Source organism: Neolamprologus multifasciatus, chromosome 10 (genome assembly GCF_963576455.1).
Source record: "Neolamprologus multifasciatus chromosome 10, fNeoMul1.2, whole genome shotgun sequence".
Classification (NCBI taxonomy): Eukaryota; Metazoa; Chordata; class Actinopteri; order Cichliformes; family Cichlidae; genus Neolamprologus; species Neolamprologus multifasciatus.
The window spans coordinates 8,106,837-8,134,453 of record NC_140448.1 but is presented as its reverse complement, the minus strand read 5'-3'; the positions used below and the strand labels follow the sequence as shown (position 1 = coordinate 8,134,453).

The following is a 27,617-nucleotide window of genomic DNA, read 5'->3' as shown; positions in this document are numbered from 1 at the left end:
TCAAACATGAATCTTTTGTCATTAACTGTGCCCTAAAGCACCCGGCATCCTAAAACCGTATGTAAACACATAAGTTAAAACAAGTGAGCGCCACACAGGTCAGCACATTTTCAAGGATTCACACAAATCCACAGAGTAAGTAACTAGAGTAACTTTATACTAGGTAAAAAGCGTGCTCCCCATCAGGCTTTATTCAAGAACAAATAAAGTCAGTCTCCCTGTTGAACATGCGTATTGCACATGTTCTACCAGTGAACCAATCTTGCTAGCTTCCTGTTTTCAATAAAAGAGTTAAATGTGGTTAGCCCAGATAATTTGCCTATTACAGTGTCTTTAAGTACAGCAAAAAGCTGCATCAGTAAGTTATTTTCAAAAAAGGAAAGTACCACATGCCTTAGGATATACACAATCATGCATAATAGGACACCACATTTTGGCTGGCTGGGTTAAGAGAAAATTGTCACCTTCTCTGTTAACACATTATGTGCAAATCTGATCAGTTCAAGCTCTCATCTGTCAGTTGGGATTATTAGCGGCCTCTTTTGTTCTGTGCGCCGAGCATTGGCATATTGACATGCATATTTTTCACATTTATCATCAGCAGATCCTGGGCTACAAAAGAATACTAGGTTGCTCTGTATAATCTCAACTCTCATTGATCAAACTGTCATCTTTTAATCACAACCCAGCCGGACCTACGTGTTGAAGAAATCTAATTAGACTTTGTGTGTTAGTGTAAAGCATTAAATAAATGTGAAGCTTTGAACAAAAGGGCCCTTCTTTAAAACACTTAAGTCTACTGTAACAGAGCTCATATAAAAATGAATTCAAATTAGATTTGCTGCTTATTATTATAAAGTTGTCAAAGCCCAGATGCATACGTGTCATTCTTGAGTTTTCCCATTCTGATGGAATATTTTATTTATTCTTAAAATCAGTCAGGACACAGTGAGGCTCTACTCCGAACCTTGATATCTGAGTAGCACGTCACCGAGGCAGGATTGTGTCTGAGTTGTCTCCAATCTCTCTGTGTTCAAGGTTGCAGCTCATTCAACTCACCCCAGCCCCCCTCCGTACCATAGCCACGGTGCTTCAGTCTTTCCCACACTTTCATCATCGGCCTGTCCTCTTTTTTATAACTACCTAACTACCTAATTACTAGAGTTTACCATGGGTCTAGGATATGAGTGAATGAGCTCACTTGTGGTATAGTAAAAATGGTTTATGATTTACAAATGGCTTGTTTTGGGGGTGGTGGTTTGTGTTTGACTGCAGGTTTGAGTCCAGTAGAGAACACATGTTTCCCATGGAGTTCTTCTTTCCCCCACAGAGGACATGCCTCATCTGCTCGGACGAGGCATCTGGCTGCCATTACGGCGCACTCACCTGTGGCAGCTGCAAGGTTTTCTTCAAAAGGGCTGCCGAAGGTAAAGCTTAAAGCATCCAACTGGGCTGTGAGTTTTATGCCAGCCCACTTGAGATTCTAGCTCTTTATTCTACACATTAACAGTTCCTAAAGAGTTTTGTGTTTGCCCATGGTTGTCTGTGATTTACTTTTTTTTTTACATTGTTTCACGGTTTCTCCTGTAGGCAAGCAGAAATACCTGTGTGCCAGCAAGAATGACTGCACTATTGATAAGCTAAGAAGAAAGAACTGCCCCTCCTGTCGCCTGAAGAAGTGCTTTGAAGCTGGGATGACTCTTGGAGGTGGGATGGATTTTTGCAAAGAAGCAGCTAATACTTGTTGAGTTGATGCTATGGTTTATGCTATATATATATATATACATATATATATATATATATATATATATATATATATATGTATAGATAGATAGATAGATAGATAGATAGATAGATAGATATGAGCGAGAGAGAGAGAAAGAGAAGAAAAAAAAGATGAACAAAGCACTACAGAAAAAGTGAAGCCCAGAAAGTGACACTATTAATGGTTTCCTCAGACCAAGTATTTTATTCTTTCCACACTGCACATCTTATCTGGCTCTCTTCAATTGCAGCATCATCACAATAGGGGATGTTACTGATAATCAAGCCCCTGACTGAGCTGCCATGCAATTTAGACCTCTTCCATTCACTTCTCCTTACTGTCACCAAGACCTGCTCGTCATATTAGGCTGTAAAGATTGACATGTAGTGCACTAATTTTAGTCTTGTGTTCAATTTTCACTCTCTTCCATTTTCTCATTCTGTTAACGGTGAAAATTGTACTAGAAGCACAAAGCTGACATGAGACATGTGAATTAAAGCAGCAGACATGCTGGTAATTTTGCCACCAGTCACTGACAAACCCATGGAGGGAAAATGTGATCTAATGCTGTGATTGTTAGTAAAAAGGGACACCTTTTCTGGTTGTGGCTAAAAAGTTCCTTTCACTTATCTTCTCATCACAGACATGTAATTCATTCTTGGCATCTAACAGGGAAATATATGGCAATAATTTTGTGGAAGTGGAAGCAGAGAAATTATATGTTTGGTCCTATTATCCCAGAGGGTGTTTTACTGGAAATACTTTAAAGTCCTAAAATGCTTAGAGAAAATGGTGATTAATGTATTACCAAATGTCAAATCCACTGGCATCTATATGCCTTAAATAATAAGACTACTACTAGATTTGATCTATTTGTTTCACTTCTTGTAGTTTAGAAGGTCTGCCATGCTATGTCTACCATTTATTTTAATCATAATTCTTATGAGTTATTCTTATAATTTAAATTCCATATTATTTCTGGAATGTTAATTACATCTGCAAACAGATAACAAACAGCTACTTTCAGCAAAGCATGATGGGAGTTTTATTTTGAGCAGTTACGGGAAAGCTCACTGCACATCTGCTGTCCCAGTGGAAATACATTTCATGGAGAACATTAAACTGCCTAACATTCTTTAAAAACGTTGCAGTTTCAGAACCCAACCCCTGACTTCTTTGGACAAGAGTATAAGAGATATGTATCACAATCTGCAAGTCAGAGTTAAACCTTTATAAAATAATGATGCACACAAGCCACTGTTTTTCTCCGGCATTTGTTGAAAAAATAAGGCAGCTCAGTGAATTGGGGCCATTCTGTCACTCCACTGCTTGATTTTGTAATATTACTTTAGTTTTTAAAAAAATCACAATCATGAAGTCAGTTTATTACAGTGGTAAAAGCTATTCAGTTGTACTATCCAGGATTATGTGCAGGTTTTATCCCAAAACAGGTAATGCAAGTTATCTGAATTATAGGGCAGGGCTACTGCAATGCTTCAGTAAATATAATAGCGCTTTGAGTGTTTAGTGAGAGTAGAAAAGCGCTATATAAGAACCAGTCAATTTACCATTTACCATGGTGTTTCATAGTTCCCTATCTGCCTCAAGGTAAGTCAATCGCTTTCTTATCAATTTGTTTTGATTACTGATGCTAGTCTTTCCAAGTCAAATAAAGGCTTCAAAGTACCTGAAGACCTGAATATAAGAGACGGATGTTCAAATTCACACTGGCTAGTGCTTCACAGTCAACAAACGAGAGTTAAATCTTCTTCTTCGGTTTTTTTTTAAAGTTGAACAATGACAGATTGTTGAAACAAGTGAACATAATTCATTGAAGTACACATTCTCAGAAATAAACTATATTGCTGGTAAACTCCAAAGAAGGTAGAGCATGGCAGAGTGTAGAACCTGCCATGGTAGGGCAAAACAGTCTTGGAGTCTAGATGCTGCTGATGGTGGAGATGAAGAACTAATATAGTGACTTAGATTGGGTGGAGATGGAGTTGGAGCCGGGTTGCAACAAAGAGTCTGAAAGGCAGAGTGACAGAAGAACACAGAGATTTGAAGCTTAGCTTGCAAATGGTGAGCAAGAAAATGAATGGTCAGAGTAATGAAGATAGAATTGACATTGAGAAGGTGGGAAAGCAGAAGAAACAAGAAGAATAGGCAATCAGCTCAAATGACCAAGAATTCAATCAGGCAATAGAATACAGATTTCATGTCAGAGTTTTGCTTTGCAGCTGTACCATCCATTGGGTCGTATTCCTTTCTTTTGAACACCTAGAATTGGGCTTTATCCAAAAGCAAGCAGTTCTCGTTATTGTAATTCTAGCACAGCACTTCCAGAGTTCAAACTATAACATTAGTATTTCACATCTCTCCGTTTGCCTCAAGGTAGAACCACCTTTTCCCCAGCAATTTACCCTAATTCCTCCTGTCAGATTCCAAAGTCTTCCCAAGCCAGGCAGAGGCTCAGATCCCTTAAGAACTGTCATCCAAAATGGTTGAATTCAAGGTTACGTATATCTGCTATCTGGGCAACTTGGATTAGACAAAGACTTGAGGTTAGAGCAGTCAAGTAGTAACCTGTGAGGTGCTGGTTTGTGTCCCTGTTTGCATGCTCTCTCTGATTGATATAAATAAGATAAATTCCAAAGATGTAGGATGTAAATCAAAGCAGAATGCAATTATTTGCAAATCTCATAAATCCATATTTTATTTAAAAAAAACATATCAGATATTTAAACAGATATTTTACTGTTTCATGAAAAATAATAATTCAATTTAATCTCAGCAGTACATCTCAATAAACTTTGGATCGGGGCAATAAAAAGCTGTAACCCCATGTTGCAACTAATTGGGTTAATAGAAAACATGTTAGTAACATGAGCATTTATAAAAAGAATATTTTACAGAGTTTCTTGGGAGTAAAGATGGGCAGAGATTCACCAATCTGCAAAAAATATTGCATCTACAAATTGTGGAACAATTTCAGTAAATTGTTCCTCAACATAAAATTGATGCCTTTGAACATCAAGCACTGATTATACTTATACTATAATATCATCATTGAAAGAGTCCCACAATCTGGAGAAATATCTGCTTGTAAGGCACAATGTTGAAAATCAATATTAGGTGCCGTGATCTGAGTAATGTCCTCAGTAATGTCCAGCAAACCTCCATGACCTCAGCCTGCCCAACAGATGACGCTGACTTTGGCCCCTGTTGCGAAAGTTTGAGTGTTACGTGACCAGTCCAGTTTAGTGGTATAAGGTGAACACCCAGTAGTTTGTTCCTGACCCTGATGTTCAACAGTGTGATGGGAGTTTTCTCTGGAAGTCAACCACCATCTGCTTCATATAACTGGTGTTTGAGTTCACACTAGATGACAAAGTCAGTGATGACCTTCCTGTTCTCCAGATCATTCTCCTCAGATACACAACCACTGATGACTTTATCATAAGAGAACTTCTGGAGGTGACATTTAGTGATGTTGTATCTGAAGTCCGATATAAAAAGTTAAAAGGAAGGGAGAGAGCACTGAACCCTGAGGGGCGCCCATGCTGCATACCACCATGTCAGACACACAATCCTGAAGCTTTGCCTCCTGTAGTTAGTTAGTGAGGTAGTTGATTCTCCATGGAGTATCGTCACAGTCAACTCCTGCTCCTTCCATCATCTCCCTCAGCAGTGCCAGTTGAATTGGATGAAAGCAGTGGAGAAGTAAAAAGAAATGTGACCTTGGCAGTGCTTTCAGTACTCTCCAAATGTGATCTGTGCAGGAGATAAATGAGTGCATTATCCAGCCCAATAGTAAGCAAACTCCAACGAGTCCGCATGCTTTCTTGGAGGGTAAACTCAATAAAACTGATATAATCTGCTACTCAGTTGGTCAGATTGTCAGTGTAATCCACATGTGGACAGTGTTGGGAAGGTTACTTTTAAAATGTATTCCACTACAGATTACAGAATACATGCCCCAAAATGTATTTTGTAATGTATTTTGTAACGTATTCCGTTACATTACTCAATGAGAGTAACGTATTCTGAATACTTTGGAGTCTTAATATCGTACTTACAACTGGGCTCATCAGGCACTCTTTTTGGCTGCAGTGGTTATTATTATATTTACATGCTTCCAGCTCCCGTTTCTGCTCGGTGACAGCTCGTACTTTTCGACTCTCCTTTTTCTCCCTCCCTCGCTCGCAGACACATAACAGGTATGGCAGTCTATTCTCCCTGCAGCACTACATTGCCCATGAGGCTACATTCTTTAGGGCGATGCCTGTAACACTCTCTTATTGCCTTCATATTAAACAATTTTTAAAAATATTTCTTCACGTCATTATGAGACGCAAGATTGAGACACAGGCATTTGAGCCTCTTAATGCATGTTTTGTTTGAGTTTCCACCGGCGTGGAATTACCAAAAATAGCAAGGGCATAGCCTAACATATGAAACAGGAAAATACCGCCGTGTAATCCCTTTATTTTAACAAAGTAACTGTATTCTGAATACCCCCTTTTTAAACGGTAACTGTAACGAAATACAGTTACTCATATTTTGTATTTTAAATACGTAACGGAGGTGCATGTATTCCGTTACTCCCCAACACTGCCTGTGGACTACATATTACATCCCAGCCTGTGGTTTTGAAGCAGTCACTCAGCCTCTCACTGGTCTCCTCTGACAAGATCTTCACAGATCAGGTAAGATTTTGTCACGAAAATTATCTCAGGAAAACCTTTTGGAAAACATGGAAACCTCTGAGCTAAAGAGGAGAGGGACACGCTGCATCTCTGACAGTATGGGCATGTTTGAGTGCCTTTGGACTTTGAATCTTACACATCTGGACAGGCACCAATGCTGAAAGGTATATACAGGTTTTAGAGCAACATATACTCCTATCCAGACAACTTTTTCAGGCGAGGCTTGGCATATTTCAGCAAGATAATACTAAATCACTTGCTGCAGCTATTAAAATAGCGTCATGAAACAAAAATGTGACAGTGAATACCCAGGACTGTTGGCCAGCTAGACTCTTATATCGCACAAAGATGGGACAATGTTCCTCTCCAAAGTCCAGGGTCTGGTCTCCAGGCAAATACAGACAGTTGTTGAAACAAGAAGGAATACTACACTGTGGTAAAAACACAGCCATTAATGTGGTACACTTAGTTGGTTTAAAAATGTGATAATTTTCAAGTTCTCATGTGATTAAAATATGGGTTTTCAGGGATTCTGTTTTCATTTAGATTTTATACATCGTCCCAAACTTTTCTGGTATTGTCTAATAATTAACAAAGATCTTGATTTCACTAATATTAAAAACACCAATTTGTTCCAATTCATATAGCTCCTGTACTGTTAAAGAACTGGAGTCATTTAGTCTCTCTAAAACCTCAGAACAACCTTTGTGTGACTGCCAAGATGCTTTTGACAAATACTGATTTAACTAATCCCTTTATACTGGCAGCAATAGCAAGACAAAAATCATAAATAACTAAAGTTCATTTACTTATTTAATTAGATTTAATTTACTAAAATGCTATATAATATCTCACCATTTTCTCTTCAAAGAAAAAATCCAAGTGCTCATTAGATATAGAACAAATTTTTATGTTGTTATTCTGTTTGTTTAGTGCAGTCTTTTCAGAAAAACACACACACAAAAAAACCATTTTAAAACAGTAATTAAAATACTTAATGACAGTTGTAAGCAGTTACAGTTTCTCTCTTGGTGCTTAACAGCCAATCAGAAAACTCTCAAAATGATTTAACTGAAATAACAGACTTACCAACCAAAACTGGTCAGTAAATAACATGAAAGGAGGGCATTACAACATGTCTTACCAGGACGAAGGGACAAAAACAGGCAAAATAAACTGAATAATAATTTCTCTTCGTTAACTTCTGAGCTTTCTCTGCTATTTTTTTATGTAGTTTTAATGTTTTCTGTGCAGTCAAATAGTTTTTTTTCTCTTTTTTTTTCAAATCAGCTGCATCACACACTATATTGTGTGTACAAATGCATAAAATACTATACAAAAAACAGAACAGTAGTAATTAAGAGGAGATAATGAACACTTTTTTTCAGAAGGATTTACATTTCATGCACTTACTTGACATTTTGACAGGAGTAAATCTGTGTTTCTAAGTAAACACGCTGCGGTGTGAAGTCCAGAATGATCACTGAACAGAAAGTTTTACATTGTCCCAGCGTTGATTCATTGTTTTAACCCTTCAAAGCTAAACATATCAAATCTGATACATGTGTTTTTGTGAGTCTTTGAGAATTCTACATTCCATTGTGATTTTTTCTCCCTGAAAAAACAAAATAAATTGCATGAAAGATTTTCTCTTTAATTAGATGATTTTATGGTTCACAGTTAACTTCATATCTATTTACGGTTTGCTGGTATTTAAAGTAATACAAAGATAAAATAGGAAGAACTAGTAAAGGTTTAATAAGTTTTTATTCTTACAGAAACAATTAAAAAATATCATGGCATTCGTCACATCATGGCAATGTAAAATTTCAAGGTATTTACACACTTACGAGCTAAAAATAACTTAACCTGATTGCTCATCCTGAGCGTATTTCCCTCACTTTTTTTGAATAAATTATTTGAATGAATTATGTTATTCCATTCAACTGAGTTTAAGCTGCATTTTTCCCAAAACAGAACTCAAATGTCGTGTGGATGGATGGACAAATATATATGATTCTGATCAAAATATTATATTGTTGTCCTGGTGATTTCATTACCATATATTATTATGGTATACAATGTTCAATTCAATTCAATCCAATTTTATTTATATAGAACCAAATCAAAACAAAAGTCGCCTCAAGGCGCTTTATAGGTACAGAGAAAAACCCAACAATCATATGACCCCCTATGAGCAAGCACTTTGGCGACAGTGGGAAGGAAAAACTCCCTTTTAACAGGAAGAAACCTCCAGCAGAACCAGGCTCATGCAATGTAAAAAACTTGCATGTTGCATTTACAGTTCTTATGTTTATATAGAAATGTTGTCACGGCTGCCGAGGCGAGCCGTGTGGTATTGAAGGGAGAAAGGACCCAAAACGCAGGCAGTAGATGATAATGCTGGTGATGTTTTATTTACACAGTGGTGAGAAGGCAAAACAGGCAAGAGGGAAGACTAAACTAAAGACCTAAACTGGGAAAGCTAAATGACAAACTTGAGAGGGTACCAGAATGGGGTGAGAGGCAGAGAGACACGGACGAGGGACAGGACACCGTGGAACACAGAGTAATGGAATAACACAGACGAACCGGCAACAGGCAGGAGAACACACAGGGCTTAAATACACACACCAGTAATCAGGGGATGAGAGACAGGAGGGCAACACAGCTGGGAGGAATCAGAGCTGACGGGACAGGGGAAACGTAAACTGAACACACACATCAAACAGAGACCTTCACAATAAAACAGGAAACTCAGACACGGGGAACCAAACAAGACACAGAACTAAACAGACAGATTTACAAACAGACTGGGTGACACCATAGACAGACAGAGACACAGACGCAGACTCAGAGGCAGACTGAGTATAACACATAGAACTCAAACAATAATAATCATCATCATAATAAACTAGAAAATGATAATAAACAAAAGGCGCTGGGTCACCGACCCAGGACCCTGACAAATGTGAGCATTTCTCTGGCACGTGACGCTTTGTGACTTGGTTTAATGTTCAGTTTTGCCATCCTATCACGCTTTCATAATTTCAGAAACAAAATTTACAACTAATGACAAAACTTAGAATGCAAGACATTACACATGAGACGAAGTAATCCAAAAATAGAATTCTATAAATATTGTGATTGTGATGCAGATACTATCAAAAGCAACTAATCGACCTGGCAAAAAAAGAGTGGTAAAGTTGGTCTGTGGAATTTGATATGAGAGAAAATGGGTTTGTTCTGGATAAGGGAGCAGCTTATTTACTGCCACTTTGAGCTGGAAATATTGACAGGGATGCCAAAGCTCAGTATACTGGTCAACGTATGCAAGTTAATGCAGGTGGTTTTTACTGATTTGACATATTTATTGTTCCTAGACCAAGTCTTTGAGCGTAACAAAGCCTGAATCCACCCATTGGGTGTCTCTGTCTCTTTATATTGGCTTCAACTCAAGTATGGAGAGTGTCACGTTGGCTCGACCCAACCATTTACATTGTTCTCTGCAAAGATTAGATGCCTGCCTGTGTCACCAGTTGAGAATCCAAAGGAAAAAATTTTAATAAACCATTTTTACTTGAAATATTTGTTATTGGATCAGGAGTGAAAATGTGAGACTTACAAATTATCCATCTTATATAATCTGCAATTTTCTTTCAGCTCTGCCACTCCTGAGAGAGACTTAAATCGTGTCTATAACTGGCAGCTCAATATTTATCAAACTGAAGAGCCAGGCTGCAGTTTTAATTAGACATTCTCTACACACAGAAGCTGCAAGAGGCAATTGCACGACAATTAATAGTTACTTTTTTACTGTCACTCAGCTTTGATAAAACAGATTAAAAATTTAATATGTTCCTCATAGTCTCATTCTCCATCTTCTTGTCTTTTTTGTTTCCCCCAGACACTACAACAGATTAATTGTCAGAGAAATATATTGTAAAATTACACCTGTACAAAAGATCTTGTTGCACAAAATCGCCAAAGCACACAAGTGTGTGTTCTTTAGTACACTCATCACATTGTTGCCATTTGTATTTTCCTGTCACTTGCTCTTCAGCAGGGCTGACATTCCCAAATGACAGGCTGAGCCGAAACTTAACCGTTCATAAAACTGTTCTAGGAAAAAAAAATTATAGGTGATCTTAAATCTGACTGCTAAAGAGCTAAATGTATTTGGCAGCTTCTCCTGCTCTAATTAGGTTTGTAAGTGCAGGTTGCCATATGGAGCAGCTGCTGCAGGATTTTCAGCATTTGTGGAGGAAGAAATTACAGCTTTGTTAAGCTCAAGATAGGAAACCAGTATGTTTACTTTAACATACAGTATTTGTTGGTGTTGCTTTTGTTGTCTTTGAATTCTTAAGATACATACATTGAACAAAGAAACACAATTGTAAGGTAGAAATGCACAATTTACTGAACTGTATAGTTAAAGGAAATATTTTAGGACTCTGCAAAGGCAAAAAGAAAAAGAATATTTTCATGTCCGCATTACCAGTAAGGACTCGCACATGATGACGGTAGGCTTTCTATCAGACGAGGCTCATCTGTTCAGTGAGTCCTCTTTCAAATCAAATATGATTCAATATTCTAGTCTATTAGTAGCACAGTATTGAGTATTATTGAGACAAATTTAATATTTCTTTTAAAATAGTTCACAGTCCACAGTTGCAGTATGGGGCATTTCTGACATATTATTTGGAAAGAGGAAAGCAGTATTTCAGCAGTACTTGTATGGTCTGTTAATGCTTTTTTCTGGTTTCCTATAATATTACATATAAAAAAGGGCCATATGTTCCAGATGGCGTGTGGGGATGTAATGGATTGATTTGATTAATTTTCATTGAAATCAAGCTATCAGAATGATAACTGAAAATCTTTTATGGCATCAGCCAGCTGCTGTTAATAATAACATAATTTTATTCTGCAGATATCATTTAGCCAGAATGGCTGCTACAGGATAAGAAGAAACCTTCTCCTTGTATTTGTCCAGATGTAGATTTGGATTGATAACTTAAAAAAATCTGTCAAACCTGAACTTGATGAGAACTGTTACCTTTACAGACATGAAATCCTTTTTTTGTTTGTTTATAGCACGTAAGCTGAAGAAGATTGGACAACAGAAAAGCCCAGAAGAAGATCATGGTGCTCAGGATCCAGTGGATCCGCATGTCTCTCCTAAATCTGGTGTGCAACTGAACTCCCACCTGGTCTTCCTCAACATCTTGGAGTCCATTGAGCCAGAGGTTGTGAATGCAGGCCATGACTATGGCCAGCCAGACTCCGCTGCCACCCTGCTCACCAGCCTCAACGAACTGGGAGAGAGACAACTTGTCAAAGTGGTCAAATGGGCAAAAGGATTGCCAGGTAGGACAGTGGTTGCAGCAGAGGTGTTAAGATTATCTTTTTTTTTTTGCTTTTGAGTTATCATTAGCAGATAGATCCAGTTTTATCTTTAAGAGATTAGTACACCGGATGGCCTGTCTTTGTGTCTTTGCCCAGTTTTCAACAGAGGCTGCCACTTTTAAATTAAAAGTTAAAACTACTCATTTAAGCAATCGGCAGACACAGAGCAGCATTAGTAATTGTGTTTAAGAAATACATGTACATCTGCTCTCAGCTTTGTTATGGCCTCTACAAACTCCTGACAAAACTGTCTAGCCACTCTCTTTCACTGTGCTCATCCAACTGTATGTCACAGAAACGGCTCCATAATGTAAATTAAACATTTGTGCTTACGCAAACTTAACTATCCAAAAAGTTATTGCCCAAACACAAAACCTGGACTTCGCACCTTTGCGTAATTGGCTGGTGATTTTGTTTCACTGTCATTAACCAGCATGAAACTGGCTCGTCACTGTCTGTATGTGATTTGGTGCTGGCAATGTAAGGTTCTGTGGGTTTATGAGAGCTTTTTCACTAAAAACAGCTGCCTGCTGATGAGAGCAAAGAGAGTGAATGAAACCAATACAATGAGCGAAAGAATGCCAAAATGCTCCAAAGAGCTCAGGGGAACTGAAGAGTGAGGTGAAGATTACTATGGCTTTGTAACTACAAGCCTCTCATCACATACAAGTATTATTTGATCAGTCGTTAAGATGAGAGAAAAAAAAACACGCGAAGATAAATTATTCTTTTTTCTTCAAATTCTAAATATGATTCGGTCTCGTAAGAACCGTCCAACCTGTAAGACAATGAAGCGGAACAGCTCTCCTGATAGATTTTTGAGCTGCAACCTGTGACCTTTTTTCTTTTGTCTGATAGGAAAAATGTAACAGGAGAAAAGAGGTGTCACTGTGCTCATACACCTGGACACAAAACCCAGACAGGCTGTGGTGGTAGAGCTTGATGATTCCTCCCACCAAAAAAAAAAAAACTAAATGGAAAAAGAAATCAGTTATTTTCCAGTCACAGAAAACTATTCTTCTCCTCCTACCCATAATAAAATGTTTGAAAAAGGTTGTTTTAATAATTTGCCCCATATTAAAACACAACAATGAGGAAATTCAAACATGTGCAGCAGACATTGTTTTAATGACTGTGATTTTGCAGCTATGTAAAGATTTAGTAGTTTTGCCTGTAGGTTGTTAGATAGATGCTCTTGTGTGTGCACCATTCTGCAGTAGATACCATATGACCTCAAAATGTTATACAGAAGACTAACAAACTGATAATGAGATCTCAAAACCAGTACATGAAAAAAGATTTTAAAAGAATAATTAAGAAACTAGACATTCTAATAAAAAAAGTCGGATTGATTGGAATGAAAAGAATTGGAATATGCATTTGATGATTTCAGACCTCATGGGCAGGCTGCATAAAATCTAAAAGCTGCCTCACTAGAGGTTTTTGACCTGCTCTTTGGAACATCAGGCCATGTGCCAGATGACCCGAGAGGCAGTTCTAGTGCAGGTATGGCAAGCGAATCACGCAAATAGTCTGGTGACGTTCAGAACAAGCATGAGCATTTTGCAATCTATACAAACACAATTATTGGCACAGACAAATAACATTCAAGTTCAAAACAGGCATAATTTGTTCCTCACTCTCTGGTTCTATAGTCTACACTCACAGAGAGTTTTCAAACAGATGTCACTTGATCAAGCTGAAATGTTTTAGTTTCTGATCGCTGAATTAAAGTTGTGTACTCCAGCCTTTGTGCACAGCTCAGAAAGAGAAACAGCCACACAGCCAAGTGTTTTTATTTTTTATTTTATTTATTTTTGCATCAAAATAAAAATAGATTTGGTGACACGTTATACTTAATTATGAATCAAAGACAACACAAAAGTTTGTTGTTTGGTGTTTGGGGGGAATTTTGATAGACTTTGAGATTTGTTGCTGGGGAAGTCCCTAGCCACAGCCTATTCATTCTTTCACCCATTCATTCATTCATGTTTTTTATTTCCCCCATTGTGTCCTTGGAGAGGGCTGGATGCCTTCCATTCTGAGCAGCTGGAGAGACAAGAGGGAGGGTATTCACTAACGGTTCACTAATTTCTTTTCTCCTCTTTCTCCCATTTCTCCACCTTTTCTATTACTGTTTTAAGCCCAAACTGTCTGCATTTGTCCTGGACAACAAGAGAAGCAAAATCCTTCACAGCATTTCAGCTTCTGCAAAACTTACTGGTTGAAGTAGAAATATCTGTGTTTAAATGATTAAAGATTAAATAAAGTGGTAAAATGGTAAATGGCCTGTATTTGTATAGCGCTTTACTTAGTCCCTAAGGACCCCAAAGCGCTTTACACTACATTCAGTCATTCACCCATTCACACACACATTCACACACTGGTGATGGCAAGCACTGGTGATGGGGAGCACTGACAATTAATATCTTAATTTTTCTACTGTAACTCTGCATTCATATTAGTTTTTACTACAAGACTCATTCCCCCAGTCACACACACATTCAAGTGTTGTTTTCTCTATCTAAGCACCTTGTTAGCATTCACACACACATGCACACTGATTGATACATCGCTTAGCTTCAGTTAGTTTCCAGAGTGGATTTTCTTGTTTCTATTGAATGGAGAACGTGTCAGAAGCAAGATTTAGGAAAATCAGTAAATAATATTCCAAGTTCACTAAATCATTTAAGTTCAAAAGCCTAGTTTTTATTGTTGTCAACAAAAAGTTTTTTCACATCTAATTTGAGTTAGTAGTAGTTTAGTTTACTATAATAACCTTGGTTGTGGGCATCGATCTACTGACCTTCGTTTCTCTCCCGTTCTAATTCTCAGCCACATACGTATCCAGTATTTTAAAAGATTAAAAAGAATCAGCATGTCCTGTGTCATTATCAATGACTTAGTATAAAAGACAGATGTAGCAATCATGACATCACCTACTGCTTTCTGAATTCTGAAGCCTCCAAGAGGGAGGGGTCTTGCTAGCCAAAACTGATATGAAAATTTTATGGAGGTCAGAGTTAATTTTGAGAGCAAATTTTTATTTATTTATTTAAGCAGATAAATGCTTTTAGTTGTAGTCGACTAAATATCATAAAATCATAGAACCTCCAACCTAAAGTTGGTTCGGAGTTGCTCCACACGAAATACAAAGCATCTTCTTTTACCTGACATCAAATGTCAAATGTGTCCATATGTCTACTCTTTCCTTCTTCATTGATGTAATGAACCGCTGGTCTGTACTATAAATCATCATTACGGGGGTTGTCAGAACTTTATGCGCAGTAGCATTAATGACGGATGCGCTCAGAGGCGTGCCCTGTAACCTGAGCAGTCGGTCGTGCACAGGAATAAGCTGTATAAAGTCCCTTAGACATGTGTGTCACTCAAGCTAGCAGCATCCCATGAGAAACGAGCCAACTGTTTAAGTGTTCACGGGAGTTTGCACCCTGGGCAAGCGGACTGAGTTTTCACGGTGCTCAATGATTTCCAGAGAATGAGCCGTGTGTGGTGAGGAAATAAATGGCTGCACCCGTTAGAGACTCTTCTGTCGTTCTTGATGCCAAGGGCTGCTACAATTGATATATTTTGTCACATTTTGACAGGAAACAAACAGGAAGTATGGGAGCTACATGAGCGATTACTTCTGAATGGATCTCGTCTCCTTCCAGAATATTTTCACCTCGTTTTTACTTATTGACACGTATTTACATTGCATCATAGTTTTTGTCCTCGCGGATTATTTTTTATTTAGTTATCGTCTTATTTTCTGAAGAAAAAAAAAAGGTAGTTGACAAAAACTAACAAAACTTATTGGTCAACGGGTCTGTACGTCATAGCAAAGTCATATAATTTGCCAGATAAAAATGGCAACACTGACATACTCTCCAGCTCATTTTGTCAGTTTAGCAGCGGTGAAGATTACCAAACAGCAATGGACTAAACTCTGTTTTCTGGGACGTGTGTCAGTCAGATTGCTTACTCCTCTAACTTTAAACCATAACAATATCAAAATTGGTTGTGATTTTACCAAATTAAGATATACAAGTCCTATATGGTAGGAAATTACTTGTACAGAATCATTTCTTTTGCTTGTTTCATTGTTCATCCTCTTTTAAGTCTTGTTTTTCAACCCAAGGCGGTCACTAGAACAGTCACATAAAGCTGTGGCTATGGCAACTCTATAGCTCAATTGGTCGAACAAGTGAAAGACTGCCGGTTTCTGCCCATTTGAACAGTTCCCTTCATGTCACTCCCTTTGCTCTTTCCCTGCTCTTCACTTTGTTCTCTACTACCTGATCAAATAAAGTCTGAAAGTTTCCCTAAAAAATAATTTTAAAAAACTGTATATAAAAATGCTGAGTCCTGGCACAATCTTCAACCTCGCATAATCATACAATGAATGCTTTGATAGAGTTTAGATTATTTCATTTTTGATTGTGATTGTGTGTGTGTGTGTCCCCAGGTTTCAGAAATCTCCATGTGGATGACCAGATGACTATCATTCAGCAGTCATGGATGGGGGTGATGGTGTGTGCCTTGGGATGGAGGTCCTACAAGAATGCCAGTGGCAGGATGCTATACTTTGCCCCAGACCTTGTGTTCAATGAGTATGTCCAGCTCTGAATTCTAGAATTCAATAATCCTCTGAAAGGATTCCATTAGTGGGTCACTGACATGCTGTGCTCCTCATTATATTTAGAGATCACCACCAGCGAGCAAGCAGCTGCTCTCATTTGCCTTCATCACTTTATCTTCCCTTCTTTCTTTCATTTTCTTTCCCGTTCACAGACAAACAGAAAAACATATCCAGAGTTAAAAATGTAAAGCAGAAATAGTTTTAGGCTTTTTAAAAGAGCGTGTTCATCCAATTTTCTCCTTAGGTGTTCTTTTGTTGCTGTGAAATTAAAGTAAGGAAAATCTTTTAGCATTCAGACTCTCGTAACCCCGCAGAGTGCAGATGAATCCGATCTGAATATTTCAGACGTCAACAACAATGGTGATGTCTGTGTGAGAGTTAGTGGGGAATACTAATGTTTACAAGAAATGAATTCTTATTTAGCTCCATCAAATGCTGACTGACACCGTCTGCTGGGAGTAGATAATACATGTCAGTTGTTGTCTGGTTCAAACAGTGTAAGCAGGTGATGTACAGGATCCTTTTACACAGTAGTTTTAAACATATGTGCAGCACCAGTGCAAATTTGTTACAGCCTGGAAGAAATGTGCAATGTACATACACCAGCCACTTTATTATGCACAGTATACCTGTTCAGTTTCAACAACTCATTACGTTTATGTGTTACAATTACAGCTAAGACAATCTGCCAGATTTTGAGCTTTAGAAAGGGGAAGAAAGATGATTTAAGTAACTTTAAATTGGCGTGTTTTTTGAAGTGTTTCAGAAACTGAGATTTTCCTGCACAGCCATCTCTACAATAGGATTTACTGAGTTCAGAAAACGTGAAATATCCAGTGATTGGCTATTCTGGGTGAATGTTGATGTCAGAGGTCAGAATGTAAAATGACTCAGACTGCTTTAAGCTTATAAGAAGAGAAAATCATTCATAACCACTTGTTAGAACCAAGGTATACAGAAGAGTATTTCTAAACACACAATACATCCGTCTAGCCCAAGTTGGGCATATTGTGTGTTCAGATGAGCAGTAACAGTGAAAGAAGGCACTGGATACCTGAGTGCCACTCCTTTCAGCTAAGTACAAGAAACTGAGGCTGAAATTTGCATGGACTCACCAAAATTGGACAACAGATAACTGGAATAATGCTGTGTGGTCTGATGAGTCTTGATATCTGCTGTAACATTTGGATGGTAGGATCAGAATTTGGTGTAAACAGCATGAAAGCATGGATCAATCCTGCCTCAAACAATGCAGCCTAGTGTTGGTGATGGCTGCTTTTTATCGCACCATGTCACAAACCTCTGATCATCTCATGCTGATTTCTTGAACATGATAAGACGTTTGCTGTGCTCAAATGGCCACCACAATCACCAGATCTCAATCCAGTAGAACTAATATGAGATATGGTGAAACAGGAGATTTGTATGAGATTTGTACTTGCAACCGAAGTATCTGCAGCAGCTGTGTGATGCTAGCAGGTTAATGTGCACCAAAATATCCAAGGAATGTTTCCAGCACCTTACCATGAAGAATTAATAGTTCTGAAGGCAAAAGGGGCCTAACCTGACTCCAGTGAGGTGCACCTAATAAAGTAGCCAGTGGATGTAAATTTGAAAAATGTTAACTTAATGTGATGCAAGAATACAATATCAAAATCAGGTTTTTATGCTCATAAATAATGAGGATATTTTACTGTATCAAGTTTCCATAGTGACTGAAAAGGCTTGTGAGTATGAACAGTTTTTAAAAGGCTAAATGACTTGCATTTTCATTTAGTGGGTTCATATTTAAAATTGTTAAAATTGTAGGTAAAGGCAGCATCTTGTTGAACACAACCTCTTTTTTTAAAGTATGAAATGTTGAAAAGATAGTACTTTAGGTAAGTTCTATTAAAGGGTTACTCCAAAGATGGCAGTTTGATAGAGTTGGAAGAGGATGAGATCATGACCCTTAAAAAAGAAATGTTTTAATTGTAATAACCTCAAATATGTTTAGCTCTTTCCTAAAATAAAAAAATATACTTTTAAGTATAAAAGAGTGCACAGATTAAAGAATTGAAAAGCATTGCCAAAAACTGGATCAAATGACTGGATTAAATGAGCTGAATGCCTGTGAAGTAGCTACACAGACAGGCATTATTTGGGGGTAATAAAATATAAATCAAAGCAACATTCAACAGCATGCAGAACTAATGTGACTTTTCAAAAAGTACAGCCATCTACGTCCAAAATTCAAATCCTGCTAAGTCACGGAAATGTGATTGTGACCACTTTGCCAGTTGTTTTTCAAGGTGTGGTGAACCAGGAGCTCAATTTTTAAGGACAGATTTGGGGCTGGTGGAAACCATAAAAGTCAGAAATGTGGATAATTTAAACTAAGTGAAAGAAATGTGAGCAGCAGTGTTACTGCACTCAAGTACTCCTTGTCACCTTTGAAATTAGCCGCTTACCACTCCTACTCCTGCCGAGCTGGCTGTCCTTTAGAGAGGGTAAAAACCCTATTACAGTCAAAATAATTGGAGAATTAAGACACCACAGTCACATCAGATGTACATTTATCAGGCTTAATTTCATGGATATAATAAAACAGCATTACCACTTCAACATGAGACAGGCTATCAACTGCGATGCTATCGAGATAGAATTAAAGAGCAGTCATTTTCTTTTCAGTATCCAGACTATTTTCATGAATCGGGGAAAAAAACTTGCTCTAACCTACAATTTATTTTTACCTTGGCTCATAACTCATCGTTAGCTTTTCCAGAAAGTCCAATATAATTGGATTATACGCTTCCTGGTGACTATTATTCATATATACCGACACATATTGGAAACTCTGCATTTATTTCTTGTGAGAAGGTGAAAATTCAGCTCCATTTCATTTCTCTATTTCATGCCATTTTTTTTTTCAATTTGAGTTTTTTTTCCCCCCCTGACATCTGTATTCTAATTCCCAAAATTTGCTTCATTCTGCCTTTATTTTCTCAGAATAAAAATGTGAATATGTTCCAAACTGTCTTTTGCCGGCTTCATAATAAGTGACAAATTGATTTCGTGTTAGAAGAGATGGCAAAGTTTGATAACAAATGTCTTCTTTGCCCATCATTCAGGCACGAACATTAAATTCCCAATCAGCTCTCATCATGAACTTTGAGCTTAGGCTGGATGACTGGATTTTGGTGTAAAAGAGTTTTGTGTGTTTTTAACGTCCTCAGCACTAATGTCAAAGATGACACAGCACAAATCTGTATTGTTATAATGTGATTCAAAGACAGTGTGCCTGATGGAAATGGATTTAACCTCTGACATTCTTTCCTCTTCAGTAGTTACTGATTACTGGAGAAATGTCCAAGGTGTAAAGCAATTTCTCCTTCACCTCTTGCGATTTGAACATTCCCATTAGGTTACATCCCCTCATCCTGACCTTTTTTTCCTCTAACATTTGCAGACACAGAATGCACGTTTCCACCATGTACGAGCACTGCATACGGATGAGGCATCTTTCTCAGGAGTTTGAGATGTTGCAGATCACCCAGGAAGAGTTTCTCTGCATGAAGGCCTTGCTCCTCTTTAGCATTAGTAAGTACTCTTCAGCGTGCGAAAAATGAAAACATAAAGAAGTGGACATACAGAGGAGTGAGTACAGTCAGAAATGAACATGATTTTTTTTCTTTCTATTTTCACCAGTTCCCGTTGAGGGTCTGAAGAGTCAGAAGTACTTTGACGAATTGCGTCTCACCTACATCAACGAACTCGACCGCCTCATCAACTTTCAAACGACTACGAACACATCTCAGAGGTTCTACCAGCTCACACGACTCATGGACTCTCTCCAGATGGTGAGTTGGTGAGATGTTTCTTCAGGCTAAAAACAAAAATCCTTATTCCAAAAAGATACATTCATACTTTTGTAAACGTTTCTAAAAAGCCTCACTTGTCTGGGAACATGGATGCACTTTTACAAATTTGAGAGAAAAAAATGGAAAAACTGTGTAAAGCAGGAGCTATAATTATATTACACTAAAACATTTGTTGGAAACACATCCAGTTAATTCACATAGGACGGAGTACTTTAATAGCCCATAACAAAACATATCCTTCATGCTAGTATTGGAAAAGAATCTGATTACTCAGAAGTCAGAATCTCAGAAGTGGTCTTCGAGGCAGGAAAAGGCCTAATGGATGAGTTTACTATGATTCATATCCTCACATTTTTATGCCAGAGCATTAACTGTGTGTATATATGACTCATGTGCCCCAAGCTGTTGTCCAAATACTATGTGTAGTAAATTTCATCCACATTATGTCATTTTCTTTTCTCCTTTGTTTCAGACCGTGAAGAAGCTCCATCAGTTTACCTTTGACCTTTTTGTCCAGGCTCAGTCATTTCACACCAAGGTCAGCTTTCCAGAGATGATTGGAGAAATAATCTCAGTACATGTACCAAAGATCTTGGCAGGTTTGGCTAAACCAATCTTGTTTCATAAGTAGAAGGAGAATTTTTTTAAAAATCAGAAAATGACTCATCTTGCAGCCTCCGTAAACTTTAACTAAGGCTTTAAACTGTTTTCCCACATCTTCAATCTGACTGCTTTTATCCCTGCCTTGTAATCACATTTTTATTGCTCAAGGCGTTTTACGTTTGGGGTTGGGGTTTTTTGCCTTTTTAGCCATAATTGAGATTGTTTCTTCAAAACTATTAAAGCTTTTACCTGAAGCGCTGTCTTTTTATGACAGCTTTGTGGTTCATGAGATCATAAGAGGATTGTTTGTGTTTTCTGATGGAGGAGAGAATCAGCTTTACATTTGCAGTTAAGTCTGTAAAACATGATCACCTAAACCTTTGTGACATCGTTATGTATAACAGACAAAGAAATTACAAATTGTAAATAATATTCGGATTACCAAAGTATTTTAGCTGCTGCCTGGCAGTTCACCTATTCATTTCATGTTTGTGAAAGTGAGATTCCCGTATGGCTCAGTCACACAAAAAAACACATCCTTCTTGCCACAGCAGTAAAATTAGGACATCAACCTCTTTGCTACTTGATACTTGTCCAATGATTACATTTTATTTTTTTTCACATTCAGCAGTTGATTGCAAGTAGTTGTGGCAACCAACTATCCAGAGGTTAAGGGTGTCAACCTCTGGACAACCACTTTTGGATCACAAAACAGCTGGACACCTAGTGAGAGGCAACCAGTCTCTAAACAGTTGCAGTCTGACTTTTACTGACTGCAATCTCTATCAGACTGGTGAATGTTTCCAAATAACTGCGGTCTGGTTTAATGCAGACCGACTGCTTGCATGTCGCCATTCGTCAGTTTATGCTTGCTATTTGCAGAGGAATTTTGAATTTCTGTTTCAAATCTATCAATGAGGTTCTAGTGGAAGTCTGAATGTAAGTAGATAATGTGAATTTCTGTTTAATGTGAATTCCCTTGAATGATTTGCAACACCCGGTAACATATTGATGTAATATTAGGGCTGTGCGATATGACCAAAATCTCATATCCCGATATAAGAATTCTGTCGTCCGATAACGATATAAATCACAAAAATGTAACATTTTCTGTAAATTCTGTGAATCTCGGACAGCTCGACTTGAGGGATCCTGGAGTCGAGTGTTTTAACCGATGCATGAAACGATACATTTTTAGACATAAGTTGTAACAGCCGCCGTTTTCTTTGTGAGTATTTATTACACTGCGAAAAGCCTGTTCTAGCGTTTGAGTCTAAGGTTTTAGTTTTTAGCACCTGGCGGCTCTTTTCTACTTCTCATCCGTAAATAATCTGCTCTTTCACGTGATTCAGTTTATTTTGAAAAGTCTCAACAGGATCTTGAGCTTTATTGTGAAAGGTTTATGTGGTACATAAACAAGCGGACACGCGATGGTGTTACCGTCGTTGTTGCTAACCACAACGCATAAAAACAAGCGGCGCTTGTCCATCGGTAGTGTGGTTATATAAAATATAAGAGAAAAAGACAACTTTAAGAAATTAATATAGCCACTACAGTGACCATCAAATCGGTGAAAAAATATTGCCGTAAACAGTTTATTTTGCGACATCAGGAAACCAACGATAGCGTAAAATGAAACAGACGTTTTTATATCATCATATATATCGTTATATCGAACAGCCCTATATGATATGCAGCAGTTAATTGCCGTAAACAGACACAAACAGATTGATGCCGTTTTATTGCAGTCACACCAAAGGTACTTTAAAGAGGCAACCAACTGCAAACGGTCCCAGATTTGGTCACTGTATTTGAAGGGACCATTTCAAAGGCAATTTCATCACAATTTCATTGAACATAGCTGCAAAAATCTTTGTCCGTGCTGCAGTCTCCAGCCACTGTTTTTGTTAGAGTGACTGTAGCATAAAGGACCATAGTGCCATACAGTAAACGATTTGAAAGACATATATTGTCTAAATCATTAATGGTTCAGGAAATCTAAAACATGTAAAAGTCTTTCCTGGGCAAAACGGCTGACCAGTGAACTTGCAGACTTCAGAACTGCCGGAAATTCAAATTTCATATCAATTACCTCGATTCATTGATGTTTTCTTTGGTGCCTAAATTCCAGTCCAGTGAACAGTCATAGGCCTAAACTTCTGCAAGAACTGACAAAAATCTCACTTTTTGTGCACTGATTAGTGTAAATCTTATATATACGTGTCCATATTCTAGTTATGCCTCAATAAGTATAAAGAAACAAATTACAAAAATTATAAATCCAGTACAGCAGTGATTTATTTGAAGCCTCTGATACCACAATACAATCCCTCATAGCTGTATATTCTGCTCATTTGACCCATTGTTAAAGTGTTTCTGACGCGTGATGTATGTTTTCAGAAGGAGACAAGAACAGATGTTAAAGACAAGGTGAAAGATTCACATTCATTTCAAGCCTTCTGTGAATTTTATTGTCTCAGTACTGTGATTGTTGTGAAGCATAGCGTAGTGTGAAATTTCAGCAAAGTCATGAAAAAAACTTTGTTTTTGAAGTACTCACTTTGAAGTACTTTAATATTTAGACATCTTAAGCAGCACATTGACCTTGTTTGGCTTGCAGACCACCACGCAGAACCCACCGCTCTTTACAACAGCAAATATGCAGACTGGATATCTTTGTTTTGGTTTTTGGTTTTTTGTAAGTTAAAAAAAGACCATCTGTTAAGATGTTTCCTTACCCACAGTCAGCATAAAATGAACCTCTTTTCTTTAGTGACTTTTGTATCAAATGCAACAATATGATTTGGTTATTGGTGAATGTCTCATGAAAATATTAATTCATTATGCAACTAATGTTACAACAGATACATTGTCTCGTTTTGTGCATGCAGAACTGTGTAAATATAGTGCCTTTAAAAAGTACCGATGTTTGGCATTGCCATGTACATTATTTTAAAAGTTGAATGTGGCTACAAGCACTTATTTTTAAAGCTAAAACAAAGATGTGACCAATTAGAAGCCTCTCGGAAACGAGTCATAAGAAGAAAGCTAACATAATGTCATCAGCTGTAACAGACAGGGCTGCATGTAGAATGCACAGCTCTTACTTCGTCTGCACGACAACACTGTGCTGACTGCTTCGCGCTGTGGCTGTCGGTTTCTAGAGCAAGGACTGAACGTCTTGTAGAGATGCAAGCAAAAAAGGATGGCACTAAATACAGGCAAATACTGAATGAGATTCGGGGTGCCAGAGATCTTAGATTGCAGCAGTAGTGTTTTACAGAGCAACAAATTTCAAATGACAGAAAAAAAATTAAATTTTTTTCAAGACAAAAACTGGAAGGCCCTCGGATGTGGAATGTAAGAATCCTTGACAGGCACTGCCAAACCTCAGATTAAAACTAAGGAAAAAAATCTGTGGAATGCCTTGAAGATAACCGATCGCAGTCACTCAACAGCCAAAAAGCATTCATTTGCAGAAATGGATGCAATTATACACATCTACATTTCATTAAAGACGCGAGTGTTCAAACGTAAGGCATTCTGTGCCTACAACATGGCCTATATGATGCAACTGATTGATGTAATTGAGACTCAACTGTAGCACATCCTGCCTTCTCACAATCAAGCTGCTCTGTGCTTACAGCAAAAGTAACTTCTGTGGTCTTTTCTGCACCTTTTGACAATTCATTCATTTGATAATGTTTTATAACTCAGCACTTAACGAGTCCACATTCCATTAGAAGATTGTAGATGCATGTATTATGTGTTTGTGTAGTTGTATGGATAACTTTTTGCTTTACAGAAAGTGACGCACAGACATCCGTGTATTACCTGTTTATCGTATATTGGCTGGTGGTGTAATTGTTGTTCAGTACACAGTGATCGACTGGCTGTCACAGTCAGTTTCACAGCTCCTTTGTAGCCTATTCATTCCTAAGCTATAGTGAAACCCTGTAGAGCATCCAACTTCATCTGCACAAATAAACATATTCATGCTTTTTTAACTTGTCTTCTTGTACACTACTTGCTATGTGGAGTGACTAGGGGAGGAAAGAGAATACAGTGGACAGCTATGGGTTTAGACTGAAGGTGATTTGGCCCTTTGGAAGTTGCAGAGAAACCAATTTCCGTCATGATGCAAACAAGACACCTTTCAGAAAACTGAATTTTCAGAAAGCATGTTGTCTACAGAAAAATATATTACATATGTAAGACTGCTGCAGTGGTTAAGAACTCATTAAATTAACTTTGGTTCTAAATATTGTTGTTTTATGCTGGTTTAGCTTTTCTACACATTTCACAGCGGGCACAGCCAACACAACAGTGCATTAAAAAGACATAGATGCGTCTGTAAAATTTTGATACTGATTTACTCAAAGAAGGTCATGGCGTTTGTATTTTGCTGAAATAGCTGATATGTGCCCAGTGTACTGCATATTAACAGGGTTCTTTGTACATGCGACAGTAACTGTATATATTGATCAGTTTGATGTCTGTTTTTGTGTCCAAACACTTTTGACTTTCAAAGTTGTTTATTGTATGATTTATATCTTTTGTGATCTCTGTTTTTTCAAAATGTGTGTTTTTCAAATGTGTCATCTTTTAAAGCCAATTAAAATATTTCTGACTCTGAAAGTGGTATATGTTTTCTTGGAATTTAAACTCTTCAGTCTTTTTACTATGCTCTATTGGAGCCTCGAAACTCAAAAACAGATTTGTCTTTAACTAAAAAAAACTAATAATAATTTAATAAAAGTGCTTGTGACTATTTGGGTAAGAAAGGTTCACGTTTTACTCTTTTAAATTCTATTTTAAACTTACAAAAACCTGCATTAAAGAAAGACAATGGGGCAAAATAAATTGAAAAAGGCAATTATATAAACCTTTAGGCCAAAATCCAACTTTTTTCAAGTAGTCCTTTAATTTATGCTGGAGTGACGTCACAACACAGACACTGTGTGTCACATTTTGGCAATTTCTAGCTTTGCGTAATTCAAAATAATATCCAGAAGATATCATTTTGAAATCAGTTAGTTGGATTTGGTGCAGTTCTTTAACCCTCCTTTTGAGCCACCTTTAGCCAATATTAAGACATCACTTCTTGTTGGCGTCTGACTGAGACAACAGTAGAAAAAAAAACTGAAGCAGGGTGTTTAAAGGAGTCAAGATTACTTGCGCAAAACCCAAGATTATTATTTATTATTTGAAATTATTTTTTTAAATAATAAATCTTATTTTTAATATAAACATTTGTCATTATGACTGCATATATATGAGACAGAAAATAATTAAAAGCACAAGACTCCTTTAAATGTACTTTATATGCAATTCCATGATATCAGTGAGCAGATCTAGTGATGCATCACTGAGGACAGTGAGTAAACGCTTCATTAAAACGCAGACAAATTAATTCCAAATGCAAGAGTGGAAAACGTTAGCGCTGATTTTTCACAACACACATTCTTTTGTTCTTGTGTGCACTCCTCCGTTTGAGAGTCATGTGCTTGGCTGCAATTAACCGAAGCTCAAGGCTAAATAAATTGGCATGAAATCAGAATGGGAATTTCCATTGATGCTCGACACAGTTCAACCATCCAATCCACTGCGGAGGAATCAAGGTATGGGGTAGGGAGGGATGGCTGGCAGTGTACACTGGAATGCGGAGGGAGGAGTGGACGGCAACATAAATACAATGCAAAAGTGCCTTTGACAGATAACCGCATAGTGCATAATGGTAGGACCCACTCTTTGATTCCGCTCTTTCATTCCCAGAATATGTTAGTTCCACAGAAAGAAGAGCCACATGACCAGTTATGCTCTTCAAAGAATGGTTGAGGGTTCACAAAAAAAGATAATGGTAGTAGTCAGATAGCGCTGTGTGGTCACTTTAGGAATTCAGCGCCACAAGGGGAGATACTTCACCAACATTTTATATTGGCTTAGGATTGGGGCCCACTTTATTGCTACTGAATATGTATTTTAATTGAGCATTTAAAGAACTTTTCACTTCTTTAAAAATAAAATTTAGCTTTTGTGTGTGTGTGTGTGTGTGTGTGTGTGTGTGTGTGTGTGTGTGTGTGTGTGTGTGTGTGTGTGTGTGTGTGTGTGTGTGTGTTCTAACCATACACAGACACAGAGATAGCTTCTGATGGCTGAACGAGTTGCTAATATTCATTCTATTCACCTTTCATTTTATTTTCCGTCTGTGATTTGCTCTGAATGTTAGTGTTGTTGGTGTAAAGGCAGAAATTTCGAACATTTTATTCTATCAAAGTCTAGACAAACAATTATATGACTTTATTAAGTCTCTCTTAAAAGACTAAGAACCTATTTGCTTGTTGCTGTGCTTTTGTACATATACTACATACTGTACTACATACTACATATATACATACTGTTATAATAGTGGATGCTCATATTAAACATGGTTTTAAATTATAAGCAAGTACATTTACACTTCCAGTGAAGTCAAAAGCCCAGGCTTCAAACATATCTAAACACTCAAGCTTCGCAACAACAGTTCTGTTGTGTTGACTTTGGTTAAATATTGACATGGTGTCAACACCACACAAGTGATTAGATGTCATATGAAGGTAAAAGGGAAAAAAATCAGTAATGAATGGAAA

The 27,617-nt window shown here is 37.6% G+C and overlaps 1 protein-coding gene across 1 annotated transcript in view; it reads left to right on the top strand.

Moving 5' to 3' along the window:
• The window catches only part of ar (androgen receptor), a 28,120-nt gene extending 7,084 nt beyond the window's left edge, over positions 1–21,036 (top strand). Inside the window, exons 2-8 of the mRNA XM_085174667.1 lie at positions 1,276–1,427; positions 1,591–1,707; positions 11,572–11,844; positions 16,352–16,496; positions 19,974–20,104; positions 20,213–20,364; positions 20,858–21,036. Of these exons, the coding sequence (XP_085030793.1) occupies positions 1,276–1,427; positions 1,591–1,707; positions 11,572–11,844; positions 16,352–16,496; positions 19,974–20,104; positions 20,213–20,364; positions 20,858–21,016 (1,129 nt within the window). The 3' untranslated portion in view covers positions 21,017–21,036. The remainder of the gene's footprint in view (positions 1–1,275; positions 1,428–1,590; positions 1,708–11,571; positions 11,845–16,351; positions 16,497–19,973; positions 20,105–20,212; positions 20,365–20,857) is intronic.
• The last annotated feature ends 6,581 nt before the right edge of the window (positions 21,037–27,617 follow it).